This window comes from Toxorhynchites rutilus, chromosome 1, assembly GCF_029784135.1.
Source record: "Toxorhynchites rutilus septentrionalis strain SRP chromosome 1, ASM2978413v1, whole genome shotgun sequence".
Lineage (NCBI taxonomy): Eukaryota > Metazoa > Arthropoda > Insecta > Diptera > Culicidae > Toxorhynchites > Toxorhynchites rutilus.
In genome coordinates, this window is record NC_073744.1 from 197,122,411 (window position 1) to 197,138,179 (window position 15,769).

General features: G+C 39.9%; 1 protein-coding gene across 1 annotated transcript; it reads left to right on the forward strand.

Moving 5' to 3' along the window:
* The first annotated feature begins 13,733 nt into the window (after positions 1 to 13,733).
* On the forward strand, positions 13,734 to 15,074 carry LOC129778263 (AH receptor-interacting protein). The gene is made up of 2 exons (XM_055785060.1): positions 13,734 to 14,517; positions 14,580 to 15,074. Exons 1-2 carry the CDS (start codon positions 13,907 to 13,909, stop codon positions 14,923 to 14,925), a joined length of 957 nt encoding a protein of 318 aa, XP_055641035.1. The 5' UTR covers positions 13,734 to 13,906; the 3' UTR covers positions 14,926 to 15,074.
* Positions 15,075 to 15,769: the final 695 nt, after the last annotated feature.

A 15,769-nucleotide genomic window follows, 5' to 3' on the forward strand; every position in this document is an offset into this window, starting at 1 on the left:
GCTAATCTGTTGAATGATTTGTTTTGATGCGACGCGGCACCAATACATACATACTATAATCAATAGATGAACTTTTCGTGCAGTCACACGAAGGTTCATTGCATTGCAAGACGTCATTTAATACCGTAAATAATAATTCAGTGTTCACGAGGGATTGCAACCGAATGATTCATGAAATAATCGAGTTACACTTTATTTTTTTTTTTTTTCCAAAATATATTTTTTATTAAGGCACATGTGGCGTTAGCCTGACGGGGCCGGGAGTCCAATATTTTGACAATTTTTGTCTTACAACTATGTTAGTAATATGTAACCGATTACTCGCGGTTGGCTCGAGGTTAGTATTACAAGTGTTCTCATAATTGGTATGTTGCAGTCTTCGATGCTCTATACGTGTGCCCGACACGGGCTACTTCCTATTGGGATGCAGCTGACCATTAATCAGCAACGCCCCCCTAGTCTGTACCCCATATCTAGCGTGGTGCGACTTTCTCGACTCGAGGAATCCAGGATAGAATGGTCACTAGCCGGCGCAATCATCAGTTCGTGTAGAGTTGTCATGAGCGGTACAACCTTTGGCTCTTGTTGAATGATCAGTAGACTGCACAACCTTCGGCCCGTGCATCTGTAAAGAGTGTGTGTATGTATTGCCGCGACTAAGTAAAAGTTTATCGATCGGATAGGAGGGATATGAAACGGGGACACAACGAAGGAAACATCATTAAACGTTGACATCGGCGTTTCTGAGTTTCTCAGTGCTCTAGAGAGCTGAGAGCGAGCAGCATGGAACCGGATACACGACCAGACAACATGCTCGATGTCGTGGTAGCCATCGCCACAATCACAAAGATTGTTTGCTGCGAGCCCAATGCGATAGAGATGCGCGTTTAGGTTGTAGTGATTGGACATAAGCCGAGATATCACGCGAATGAAATCACGACCTACATTCAATCCCTTGAACCATGCACTCGTCGAGACCTTAGGGATAATCGTGTGTAACCAACGACCGAACTCATCTTCACTCCACATGCGCTGCCAACTAACGAGTGTGTCCTGACGAGGAATGTGAAAAAATTCATTATAGGCAATTTGCCTTTCAAAAAGTGTGCCTTCTGAAGCGCCCACCTTAGCTAGCGAGTCCGCTTTCTCATTCCCCGGAATCGAGCAATGAGAGGGAACCCATGCTAAGGTAATCTTGAATAATTTTTCGACCAAAACACTCAATAGATGTCTTATTCTTGTTAGGAAATAAGATGAGCGTTTATCAACCTTCATTGAGCGGATTGCCTCTATTGAGCTGAGACTGTCTGAAAAAATAAAATAATGGTCGATGGGCAGTGTTTCAATGATCCCTAGAGCATAGTATATCGCACCCATTTCTGCGACATACACGGAACAAGGATCTTTGAGTTTGAAAGAGGCACTGGAATTTTCATTGAAGATGCCGAAGCCAGTGGACCCGTTCATGTATGAACCGTCAGTAAAGAACATTTTATCAGATCCAACTTTCCCATATTTTTCCGAAAATATCGACGGAATAACATTGGAGCGTAGGTGATCTGGTATTCCATGGATTTTTTGTCGCATGGACAGATCAAAAATGACAGAGGAATTGCAAAAGTATGGGAAGCAAACTTGGTTGGAGATGCCTGGTGAAGGGTGCACGTCGTGGGTAAGGTACTCATGGTATAAAGACAAAACTTGACTGAGGAGTCAGTTGGAGTAGATTTTCGAAGTTATCAATCACCAATGGATTCATGATCTTGCAACGGATGAGAAATCTGTAGGAATCTGTAGTTACACTTTATGTCACTAAAATTTTTCTCTAGAGGGAGGATTTTTCTTAGGTTGGATCATAAATATAAAAATGATTTTTTTTTGTATGTTTAAAAAATCTGAATGTTGAGCGCCACTGTGTGTTGCAGTTAATTGAACCAAAAACCATATGAAACATAATTAAAACATTTGATTCCCACATCATACCGTAGTGCTTTCAAATCCGGACGGTTTTTCAATTCGGACACTTTTTCATCATATTCAATATCATACAAAACCATGTTGAATTACTGTGACTGATAGTTACTTTTTTTTAGCTGATAGTTACTATTGTAGCAATTTAGTGTAGTGTCAAACATGATTAAAATAAATGTACGGGTTTCAAATCACGGCAGAAGAAAGAAATTTACAAATTTTGAACAAATATTACATGATTCTGTACCAGCAAACATTGAATCGCATAACAAGCGTATATATAACATCATATGCCCTAAATTTTGGTTGGCATATAATGCGCCTAACTGGCATATGCATGCAAAAGTGGAAGCCATATACATACATGGCAAATGCCTACCGAATTTGTTTGGATGAATATGCAACTTTGACCGGCTATAATAGCGATTATGTTGAAATTAAATTGTGATCTAATATGAATATATTCATGAATTGTCTACGCACCTAATACGACTTTTTCCATACTCATATATGATTTATTACAGATATATAAAAAAAACAAATGGCGCAAAATATTTTCGTAAAATGTTTATTATAGCCTCACGAATCGCCACTTTTATATATGAGTATTTATATTTGTAGAAATAATAATTATTTAATTTACTTGTGTTGGGAGTGGTATACAAATGTTTAAAATGACAGAGATTGATGTTTGGTGAAAACTGCTCCGATGGGGGTTCGAACTCCGGTTGTCTGGATTATCATCCACCAGTTATCTCGCGAGGCTATCTGAAATTTAATTCAACAGCGATTAAAATACATACATATGATTCGATATGATATAACCTAATACATTCTATGCAGTAGTTCTCGGTTGCCGATTTTATTATTTAACTATGTTCCAAAGAAAAGGATCTTTGATTTCCCTATCATAGAAACCAAAGATATAAACTGCTGCAGACGATTGAGCTCGGTTTCGACCAAGGGAATGGCGTTGTATGGAACCGGGCGTTCGGGTCGAAAAATCGGTCTGGCATCTGGCTTCAGGTGAAGACTGATTTGAGCTTTCTGGCAATGCCCAAGAGTGTCCTGAAAAACTTCGGGAAACCGCATGAGGAAATGCTTTCCAGAAAAGGAATTTGAATTGGATTGATTCACTTCATTAATGAACGATGACAATGGTTTCGTCCACATCTCGAAGAGGTCCATCCATTCCGAGCCGAACAGGTTGAGTCCCTTGACTGACGTTACTCGGCATAGTCCAGGCTTGATGACGTCGTTGACTCCTACGAGACAGGTGAATTCCCCCAGCAGCGGCAGAGGATCTTTGGTTGCAGAAAGTGCTTCACAGGACGATGGCTTGAGTGCAGGTGATCCAACCTTCCTCCAGGTCTCTTCACTGATGATGGTGATTGGTGATCCACTGTCGAGTTGCAGTGTGGCTTGACGTCCGTTCATCATTGTCGTGACGAAACGGGTGAGATTACCGGTGTGGTTTACAGTGTGAACGATGTTGGCATGGTACTTGGTCTTCTTCTTCTGGTTCTTCTTACCCTTTTGGTTGGAATTATCCCCAGCAGGCGCGTTTGAAGTCTTGGTGAAGCATCCGCAGTACCCTTCCTTATGTCCCACACGGTTGCAAGATTTGCACAGATGGCTGCTGTATGTTCAATCCTTCACGAAGTGCATCTGGCCGCATTGCCAGCACGGCGTCTTTGGAGATTTGGCTTCCGGTTTAAACGAGGGCTTGGGAACTTCTGATGGTCTCTTCTTCTCACTGATGGCGTGTACTGCTGCTTTCGAGCTGGCTGGATGCTCAATCAAGCTGGTGTCTGCTTTCAGATTAACGAGCTGCTGGAACTCGTCGATGAGAGTTTGAAGAGTCACTGGTGCGTCCGGCCTCTCGTTTTCCATCCGGGTGAGCAATCTCGTCCGAATATCAGCGTGCTTGGATGCCTTCAGTCCGGTCACGAAAACCAGACATTTGAACTGGTCGATTGTTAGGTTCACAAAATCGAAATCTTCACACGCTCGGTTTACCTTTCCGCCGTAGGTTATGATGTCGTCTCCTTCGCTTTTCGCCAGTTGGAGACACTGGAACCGGCGTCGGAAAAGTGAGGTTTGTTCTCCGAAAATTTTGATTAACGTTTCCACGGTGTCCTTGAACGTAACATCCTTAGGGAGCCTTGGAAGGATGTAATTCAAATACCGACTGTGGGAAGCGGTGTCCAATTTTCGCAGCAACAGCCGGACCTTGGCTGCATCATCCAAATGCTGCGCGTCGCTCTCGAAAAGGTCGGTATAGCGTGCGAACCATTTCTTGAATGTGACGCCATTTTCTGGGTTGAAAGAAAACTCGCTGATGTTGGAAGAAAGGGCTTCCAACGTGTGTTCCGGATTTGACTGCCTGGGAACTGCTAACCGCTGCAAGAGTTGGGTGATTTGCAAAATCGCCGTTTGCATGTCCTGGACCGCTTCTCCGGCTGGTTCTCCTCCTCCGCTTGTCATTTTAGATGATGTATGCTTCTATTGACTCCGATTTTCACTTTGTCCTCGTCGCCAAAATTTGTTGCGATTGAAAAGAACACGTGTTAAGTAAAAGCGTCTATCTTTATTTCGTGCTCAGCTCAAACTAACTGAAGTGAAAAATCACGTTGCTAATGGTAACCATCCTAGTTCATGCCTACTATAGTAAAAGCAACTAGGGATGCTAATAGATTGATATTATATGCGATTATGATTTATTCTGATTTCTTGTAAGATTTAGCACGTGCAAAATTATACGATTGAATGTTTGCTGGGGTGATTCATAACTTACGGTACGATATTTCAATATTAAACGATATGTCAATATTATTTAGGGGCTGTCCACATACCACGTGGCCAGAAAATGCACCGTTTTTGACACCGCCCTCCCTCTCCATGGACAAGCATGAACATTGATGATATGCCTCCCCCTGTTTTGGCATATGTTTATATGTTTTTCTTATTCAAAAAAAATTAATAAAAGAATAATTTGTTCAAAAAATGAAATATGCAGCAGAGACCGAGATTTCTAATGATCTAGTTTATCAGTCCATACAGATTTTGCGGAATATCATCGATCACAGGAAAGGTTGGCCCATCTTCACTCCCGGTTTTTGATGCACCTTCCAGAATCGTGTCCCTGCCCAGCCTTAGTATCTCGCGTTGACCATTGTTGTCAACGCAATGTAAAATATCTTCCGCCATCGTTCGAAAAAATTTCAGAACACCATATTTCGACCATGTCCACTCCAGAGCATTGAAAATATGTTTTATTTCCAAATCTTTATCAACCGTTCTGCATTGGGCGACATACGAAGTGCTCGTGAGGTAGAATTACCAGCAAACTCGCATCAGTAAGTTCATCAAGTTCTATTTCGATTGGAATCTTGAATTAAATTGTTTTCTTAGTAAAAATGGAGAAGAAAATTGACTGGCTAGTTTATTTGTTTATTTTGTATATTTGAAGCAGGGAAAAGCCCATTTTAGTGTGCTTGAAGTTTTTTTTCTAATATGGGCATAAAACTGCTCATTTTTGCGTCAACAGAAAATACAATCCAAATGACACAATCTTAATCCTAACAAAAATACGACTTATTCTAACTTAAAACTAGGTTAGTATGTCCAAGCACACCACGGAACCTACTCTTATTGACGTAACGAGACAAGTGATAGTCAAATACATGAAAACAACGGTTGAACACACGACACAAATTACTAATAGGCTCATTATAGCCATAATTGGTACGAAATGTTGAATTCATTCAGCACAGTAGGGCAGTCTATTTGAGACTGAACAACATCTGGGACGAAAGCAGCCTTCACTACGTTCCGTCTATTTTCGAGAAGCTCTAGATCGATTAATCGACAACGATATTTGTAGCTGGGAAGGTTGAAGGGATCGTTCCAAGGCAACCGTCGCAGAGCAAAGCATATCATCATCATCTATTTGTTGTATGTTGTTTTGATAGTACGGAGCCCATACAACAACAGCATACTCCAAAATAGATCGGACTAACGAACAATACAAAACGTTTAGACAGTGGATGTCTGAGAACTTCTTAGCAGCTCGGAAAATGAAGTCTAAGCACTTCGAAGCTTTGGAAGCAATGTAAGCAATATGGTCTTTAAAATTGAGCTTTGAATCTAGGAGCACGCCCAAATCCTTAACCTTATCCTCCCGATTAAGAATTGTATCGGCAATAGTGTAGTCGAACGAGAATACGGAACATTTGCGAGCGAAGGAGATGACGGAGCATTTGTCAGCGTTCAAACTCATATGGTTTATTGCACACCAGTCGGAGACGCTATCGAGTTCCCGCTGAAGGAACCGCGCGTCTTCTTGGCAAGTTATCACATGATAAAGCTTGAAGTCATCTGCTTACCAAAGTTTGAAACATTTCAGAGTGAAGTTGATGTCATTCAAATACAGCAGAAATAAGGAGGGTCCAATGTGACTACCCTGTGTAACACCGGAAGTAACGAAGAAAGGTTCAGTAATAATATCACCTACTTTAACTGCCATTGAACGACCAACAAGATAAGAGTTTAGCCAACTTAGTAGCGTACCAGAGAAACCGAGACGTTCGAGTTTTGCTATTAGTATTTCAAAATTAATTTTGTCGAATGCTGCTGAGAAATCTGTGTAGATTGCATCTATCTGCTTATGGGCTTCTATAGCTCTGATGATGAAAGACATATAACTAATAAGATTGGTGCTTGTTGATCTTTTCGGCATGAATCCATGTTGGGTAGTCTGGGTAGTATCTGTAAAGAAACCAGTCCTGTAGTATCATCGTGATTAATTTCAACGATGATCTTTCATCATATTTTTTGGGAAATGGAAGCATATTTCAAAAAAGAAACATTTGAATGAAAACTTCGCTGTGAAGAACATTTCTTCAGAGATACGATCCATTGATCTGCGGAAGAAATTGTTGTTCTGAAATATTCATCCAATATGTTCACGTGGACATTGTCTATACCCGTACTCCCCTCACCGTGCACAAACGTGGACATTTTCGTACCCCCTACCCTCCCTAAAGATGTCCACGTGGTATGGGGACAGCCCCTTAGTAGTCGTAAGCGCTCAAGTGTCCGGATTTCGATGCATTACGATATACGATACGATACGATTACGATATAGATGTCCAGAAAGGGATGTTGTTTTGAAACTACAGTGGGATATTCACGAATCTAAGTTAGATTTACAACCAGATGGCGCAGTGAGTAAAATAATAATTTGGTTTGGAAATCGTTTGAATTTTTCAAAAAAAATCAGAATTTTTCTCCAAAATTCCTGATTTCAAGTGTTTTTTCTACACTGAAAAAGGTTAGAAAATCATCATTTCACATTGTTTTATTCATAACACATTAAGAATCACTTAGTACACTGCGTTTCATAACTATAGAACCACTCCATTTTCTGAGTTTCCAGAGATATGTAAGAAGTCGGTTGAATTGAAGTATATAGTGTAGAATATTGACTGCACATTCGTGTTGATGAAAAGCTATCTGGCCTTTTTGAAAATATTTTCCTCGAACGGATGTTATATCATCGAAATATTATGGATGGAATCAAATCGAGGAGTACAGGAGTTGTTGAAAAGGTAAAACAAAGAAGCCGTATTTATCCACATTATGGGGCATTTTTTGGAACGTTTGAAGCTGTTTACTCATATTTCGCAATTTCAACTCATTGCTAGGATACGCTTGTGAGTCACACATGTGTGGCTGTAAAAATTTTGTCGCTATCTGAATGGAACGCTCATTATGATGCTGGGAACCCAATTTATTCGAACTATGATAAGATGATGACAGCCATTGAAGTTTTCTGCGATCCTGCCGAGAGTTTGAATACTAGAATAAGTGCATGGCGTTCTGGTCTACTGATAATAACCGTTTGTGGTCGTGTGTCTGCTCTCAGCCACCACAGCAAGGAATCATACTGAATACTTTATTTAGCCATATCTAACACGTTGACTGCCACGTCAGTCACCGGTGACTGACTCTGAGTTTTCGCATAGGATGCGTCAGTGAAACATATGATAATAAAGGTAACTAATGTAAGCAAATAAGCTTATAAGCATTCCCTTTCGACCAAAAATACCTTTCACTACCATAAGAAACGATGGTACGTTTACGTACGTTTAAAAATTTCCATGGAGTCGCTAGAAAAACGTGGCACTCAACGCGTTAATAGTTTACACTTTTTCTAAACCAATTTTAATGTCTGGTGAACTTGTTCACGAATTAATAGGCAGTTTCTATGGACATTAGATAACGGTACTTGGTGTAAACAAAAGATTATTAGTGTGAAAAGTTAAGAGGATCTCTTCCTAGACAAAATTATTTACGACCACAAAGGGTTAAATGTAAGTTTATGGAGGACCTACTAGAGCAGTAATTTCTAGTGAAGAATTCCCCCTGGTGGGGAATTTGGTCATTAAAAGGGGGAATTGTGCAAGGGAATATTGGACATTTACTTCATTTTGGAGATGACAATGATTAGCAAAAATTGCCACAAAAACTTGATTGGATACGCTAAAATTGACGATCCTCGGCATACATTTCCAAATCTGACATGTAATGTTCAGTTGAACAACTTTGCAATGTTTGAAAGACTTTCATCGATGAATGATGATGGAACAGACGACCAAACAGTACAGAAGACTATAAAAATTGAAATTGTACAGTATTTGTCAAGACTTTTTACAACAAGTTAAACTTGGAATGTATTTTCCTTATATCAAAGAACAAATTTGGACATGGTTCGAAATGTCTTCCGTCTCTTGCGTAGAATTTATGTGAATCTGGATGCTACAATGCTGCTGATGGGAACGAAACACCGTAACAGAGTGGATATCCAAGACATGAGCAGCCCTATTCTGTATTCCGGCGGATTCGCATTTCGTTCGAAACCGTTATTTCGTTCGAGTTATAATTTTGCATTTCTTATTTAGAACGTTTTGCCCATTTATTGTTCGGAGAGAAACAGATTGAACGAAATGCAAAAACTAAAATCAAATTTGTTGCGAATATAACTTGGAAACCGTTAGTATTTTTACATTACTTACTGATATGATACACACTTTATTACAAAAATATTGATAGAGGTGAAGCACTGGAATCAATTTTTGTAAAGGGGGGAATTGAGCAAGAAAGGTTGAACATCACTGTACTTGGAGTTAAAAGCTTCTTGAATTTTGAAATAAAGATTTTTATTCCTATTCCTCTAATGCACATCATGAACTTTACAATGATCATTTTTGTTTATGTAAAAAATTATAGGAGGTTGTGTCCAAGATACGACCGCATTGTTGACGTAGAGCGGAGGTGATCTGGCGTAGTGGTAACATCCATGCCTCTCACGCTAAAGGTCACGAGTTAAATTCTCACTCCCGACATTCTTCCAAAAATGGAAGTAAAAGTGACGAACCAGCAAAATGAGTTGAAAGTCACTCTAATACAGACCAAAAAAAAAATTGTTGACGTAGAACTACGCTGTCATTTTATATACGTCACTTGTTTATAACTTCGGATATTATTTTATAATGCTGTGAAATTTTAGAAATAACTGTTTAGTAGAATGGTTGCAAGTATCAAATATCATGCTACATGTTATCGCATCTCGTTTGCACCTTGGTTTGCAAAGAATATAACAAGACCTACCGATGGCACGCCTTCGTCTCATCCACATCGAAGGAAACGATCTCATTTGTGGAATCCGAAGAAATGAAGTTTGCCCCAAAACGTGCGGTCCTTAACGTGTTAAGTCATTTGGCATCAAAAAAAAAAAAAAAAAAAAAATCGAAAACACCGATTTCCTTTACTCCCCCTTTACTTGGGTGATTTTTCGATTTTCAAAATACTCAAACTTTGACCGCTTTGCGCCACTCTCTCTTAAGTCCGATTAAGCTGAAATTCGGCATGGGGTGTTTTTTTTTTTTGGGTGGTGAACATTTTGTATAGGGTAACTTTTTGAAATTCGAAATGACCATTTTCATTGGCATCCTAATACACACACTTATCTCCATTTAGCGCTCTTCTCAACAGAAGTCCTTTCTGTTAATATAGCCTAGTTTGACGATTCCCCATTAAATTCGGACCATAATGCAATGGCGTCAGTTTGATGCAATGATTGCAATGCCAGAGACACCAACGAGTGAGTAATTTGGTCGCGTCTACAGCTCAAATCGAAACGAAGACATGTGATCGCGCAAAACAAGGAAGAACAAGCGATGTTCATTGCTTCGTATCTAGAATGGCACTGAAAGCTTGTCTCAGCGAGATCCACTGTTTATACTCTATGCAAATATTCCCCTCCGTTCTTCTACTTTTCCTTTGTTCACGGAGGCTTTAAATCTTACGATTTCCCTTTCGTCGGTCGTCGATAAGTTGATCGTTATTGACGGCACGGGCTCACAAATCAGCAGAAAAAATGTGTGGGAAAATGGAAACGCCTATAGTATTCATGAATTTTAACCATTTACACAAATGTAGATTGTAATGTATCTTATAGCGAATTCGTTTTTAAAACTGAGTCAGTGCCAAACTGACTCTGTAATAAAAAAGTCACAGGAGGGTTGTGTCAAAGACACGATCGCATAGTAGACGTAGGATTCCGTTAGGCTATTTGTTGATTTTAAATATGTTTGAAGAGTACATCGTTAAACTCTTTGGTAATGATTTTGGTCCTGAAAAGCGCCGTTTTTTGGTTGTTGGGTATTGTTTGTTCACTCTACCAGTGTTTACCGAGTAATGATGACAGAAGGATGGTAAACAGTCGTTGAATGGTGCGTATCAGATAAAAGATACCGATGTGGAACGAGATATGATGAAAACCGCCCTCTATGATCCTAGACGAGATGCCTCCTGTATTATGTACGTATGAAATAAAGAAAAAAAAACTCACCAATGTAATGTAAGATTATTACCAATAACGAACACAATTATCAATTTTTCTCATAAGTAAAAACATGTTTCATTAATATAGAGAAAACATATTCGAAATGGAAAACGTAATTTTCTTTTATAATTTTCACTTTCTGACTGCTTATTCAACCCAATGCGAATTTTAATTGAACTAACAACACCTAATACTATATGTAAAGTAATCACTTTTCCTAATATTTCTCGATTTTTTTCAATTTTTCTCGCAGTATAAACTTTTCTTGGATGAAAATGAACACAACAAAACAGATAGCTTAAACCAAACGATTTATGAAAATTGAAATGAATCGTATCATATATTCAAAAGTTCCCCATACTTTCATCTATTTGCAATGTCGATTTCCCCCAGGCAGTTTGGTTTTGATGTTTCTGTTAGGGAACACATTTCGGTAGGAACAAAAGTTTCCCCTACTTTCATGTATTTGCAATGCCGATTTCCCCCAGGTTTTGATGTCTCTATTAGGGACCGGCCGCACGTGTCGTCAATTTCGACCAATCAGAATTGGGTATTCCTGTTAGGATAGGGGTTGAGATTTTTCAATTGTTTGATAGTTAGTTTCATGACATATATTATTTTCTTCGATATAAAAAATTGTTATGGAATGCCGAAATCGATTGACGCAAAAATTTCATCAATCCATCATGAAATGACCCAGCAATAGGCGTTTGAAATTAGACAATTTTCAAGATGTGCTCGATTTTCGATTTTCAATTTGTACCCCAATATGTTCCCGAAAGACGTAATCCTATGTCAAAAAAATCTTATATGAAAATTGCGCATGAAAAAAAATGTGTTTGAATGATGTGTTTTGGTAGAAACATCAGGCAATATATATGAAAATTTATATAATTGTTTTGTACAATCAAAAATCAAAATAAAAAAATAAATACATTGAAATTTTATCAATTCACAACTGCCTTCGGGCCTGCTAGTTCGATGGGAGATTAATCTGCCTCCCTAAATGAATATTGGCGTCGCTTGGTGCCGCCGAAAGCAGACTCGTTTGCTGAGGAGTGCTGAGCGACAATGAAAATGTCTTTCTAAAGGTAGGTCGAGAAAGAGTATGAACTAGTTTTCTTCGCAAGGGCCCTTCTCAGGGCTAGAGACGAATGAACGTAAAGTTTAAAGTCTCTATAATTCAAAAGAAGAAAAATATTGCTACCAGATGTCACGAACTTCGACATTTTTTGCTACTATGGTGCTACTCGCCCGTGTAGTTGGCGCAAAGGCACCGCAAAAATATTATTTTATAGAATTCCTTCATGCATTTGTCTGATACGGGCTGTGTATCGTTCGTTCTTGTTTTTGAAGGGACTTTAATCCAAAGGTCATTCGTCCCTAACGGGCTGTGTATGACTGGAGCGTTCCGTTATATACATGCATGCATATGTCCTTCGCTTCTTTTGCCAAATCCAGTAAAAGGTGAATGATGAAACGTATGTTTTTGACGTGATACGTTCCATGTTAGTTGTTAGTAGAAAATGTAAAAATAAACAGTATTTTTGATCGGTTTTATATAGTTTTTGTGGTAAGTGGAAAACAGTAAAATAAACTCTTTTGTTTCAAAACAATTTGATAGTCCTGAGAAGGTCTGGAATGGTTTAATGCGTTGTACGGAATCTGCTGCGTTTCAGTCGGATGTAGCAGTTTAGTTTTGGGAGCGGTAGCTTTTACGGATTCGCTGATGCTTTCCTTGACTTTGGCGCCATCGGCTTCTGTGCGTCGATTTGCGAGGGTTTAATTGGCACCACCACGACGAGCTAAACGACGGATAGCGAGTGTGATACGATGCGATGCAATGCACTTCGCTCCTCTGCCTCCTTTGCCGCATCCAATTGTTGATGTGAAGAGGAGCGCACCAGCAATGCACACTAGATTTAATTCGATGCACTTCGCTGCTTCCTCTCCTTTGCTTCCTTTGCCGCACCGCATCCATCGTTGGTTGCCGATGGCTTCCTCTCCTTTGCCGCACCGTATGGTTATGGTTGATTTGTAGAGCACTGCACACTAGAAGCTCAGATGTTTGCCGATCTGAGCGTTGAACGAGAATGAGAAATCCAAAAATGCTACCGTCCTTTTATATCAGTTGGTATGTGAGAAATAGGCGCCCCCCACTCGCTCGCCATGCAAATATTTGACTTATCGGGGAACGAAAGAAGCGAAGCAGAAATGACGTCAATTTCGACCATTCAGTACCGTTTGGATAGGGGTTGAGATTTTTCAATTGTTCGATAGTTAATTACATGATATAAATTATTTTATTCAAGGTGAAAAATTGTTATAGAGTGCCACAATGTTTTGATGTAAAAATCTCATCAATCCATCATGAAATGACTGAGCAATAAGCGTTTGAAATTGGACATTTTTCACGATGCGATCGAAATTCGTTTTTCAATTGGTACCCCAATATGTTCCCGAAAGACGTAATCCTACGTCAAAATGTGTGGGAAAATGGAAACGCCTATAGTATTCATGAATTTTAACCATTTACACAAAAGGAGATTGTAATGTATCTTAGTATCTTAATGTATTTTAGGGAATTTCCGATTCGTTTGGTATGTAAATCGTCAAAATCCGTTCGCGGCAAAAATAGTTATTAACCATAACTTGTTCATTTCATAAAAACGTGACCTGTTTTCTGATTTGGCACCCTTAATGAACGACGTAGTTCTACGTCAAAATACCAAACTGAAAAATATTAACATCGAATTTTTGCTTACATCGAACCCACTGCGTTGTGTTCATTCATTCGCCAGTAGGTATTGTTGTGCTCCACTCTCGCAACAGGGAGGAGGCAAAGTGGGTGGTAAACAAACCACTGTCAAAACTCTACCGAAAACATTTTTTTTTCTCCTCTGCGTATCGCACCTGTCCAGATCCAGCGCTGTGCATCGCATTTGTATTCAGGTGTTTGTCCATTCTTTCTAAGGTCATCAGTGTGACCTAGTTAGTCATCCCTCTAGTGCAGCGTACGAAAGTATGGATCCAACGATGGATGAGGCGAAAATTGTTAAGGAAACCCTTCACGCGGGCAGCAAAGTGGTACCGTTCCGGGACGGGGCCAAAATCAGCTTTCACTATCAGACGCGTAAGCTGGACGGAACGGTGATTGACGACAGCCGGAAGCAAAAGAAACCCATGGAGCTGGTGCTGGGTAAGAAGTTTAAGTTTGAAGTGTGGGAAGTGTGCGTTCAGAAGATGGCCCTCCACGAGGTGGCCAAGTTTCGGGTGGACAAATCGCTGGTGCAGCAGTATCCGTTCGTATCGAAGACGATACGGGACGCGCAGAAGCCCTCGGATCAGCGCAAGCACTGCTGCGGGATGACAATTCAGAACGAGGGCATCGGATACAAGGACTTGGATGAGTTATTCAACAGTCCGCAAGATTTGGAATTTGTGCTGGAGATAGTTTCAATTGAGAGTCCTGAGGAGTACGAGAAGGAATCGTGGCAGTTGAATGACGAGGAGAAGGTGGAGCAGATTAAGAAACTGAGGGAAAAGGGGAATGATTGTTATGCCAGGAAGGATTTTTCTGGTGCAACGGAGGCCTACTCCTTTGCGGCAGGGCTTGTGGAACAGCTGATGTTAAAGTGAAGTTTACACCGTGTTTCAAAAGAATGTTTGATTGATTATAACGTAATATTTTACACAGGGAAAAACCAAACGACACGGAATGGCTGGAATTAGCTGAACTAAAGATTCCCCTCCTACTCAACTACTCTCAATGCAAATTACTCGATAAGGATTACTATGCAGTGATACAACACTGCAGCGAGGTGCTGGACAAATACGATAAAGACAATGTGAAGGCGCTCTTTCGAAGGGCGAAAGCACACATCGGAGCGTGGAATCCAGATAAAGCGAAGGAAGATTTTCAGCGAGCAGCAGAACTAGATCCGGCGTTAGCGCCGTCTGTGGCTAAGGAGTTGAAAGCTCTCCAGGAACTGATACGAATTAAGGATGTTGAGGATAAGTTGAAATTTCAAAAGATGTTCTAAATGTACGCGTTCCAGTAATGCTTAATGTTGTATGAATCATGATAACTACTATTCACTACTAGAATATTTGTGAGCAATCGGTATGTTGTAAAATAGTTAATTGTATGGATGTAAAGCCAGTGGCCATAACCAATTACTCACATGAGTTTGGGTGTCTCCGAAGCAGCCGAAATCCAATACTCTTCGCTTTTGATTTATTGTATCTGATATACTTTTTTAAAAATATTTATTCTTCACTAGCTGACCCGGCAAACTTCGTCCTGCCCAAAACTTAGCTCCGTTTGCTTGATTCCTTCTCGAGCTATGCAGAAGTTTGTGTTTCATTTGTATGGCAGCCCCCTTTCCCTTAGAGAGGGGGTAGGTGTGTCAAACCCAGGGGTACCAAATGTACTGCATCACGACAGTAATCTCATAACTGTCGAAATGTTATGCGACATATATTGTTACTGTCGTGTACTGTACACGAATACATTCCCATGTGAGAGTATTTTGGTCTTTCGTCTGCGACAGACCCGCTTGCTCATTAGTGATGTTTTTGTAGATTCTGAATGCAATAGTTATACGTTGCTACCGTCGTTGATGATTTTTTCCCTCGTGCTGATGATGTCGGGTGTCTTAGTATGTATTTTTCCAGTACAACGTCATTTTATTTCATTTCATTTTCGCAAACTAAAGAGATTAACCTGCTGTGCAGCGAAGAATTAATAACAATTAATAACTGGCGAATTCTGCAGCATATTCCGATATGGGAAAATTTAATTTGTTGATGACGCAGCTATTCTATGTAGAGAAGTTTTCGGGGGAAATAGTGTGAGCAACAGAAGAGAATCTGTTGAAAGAGGTG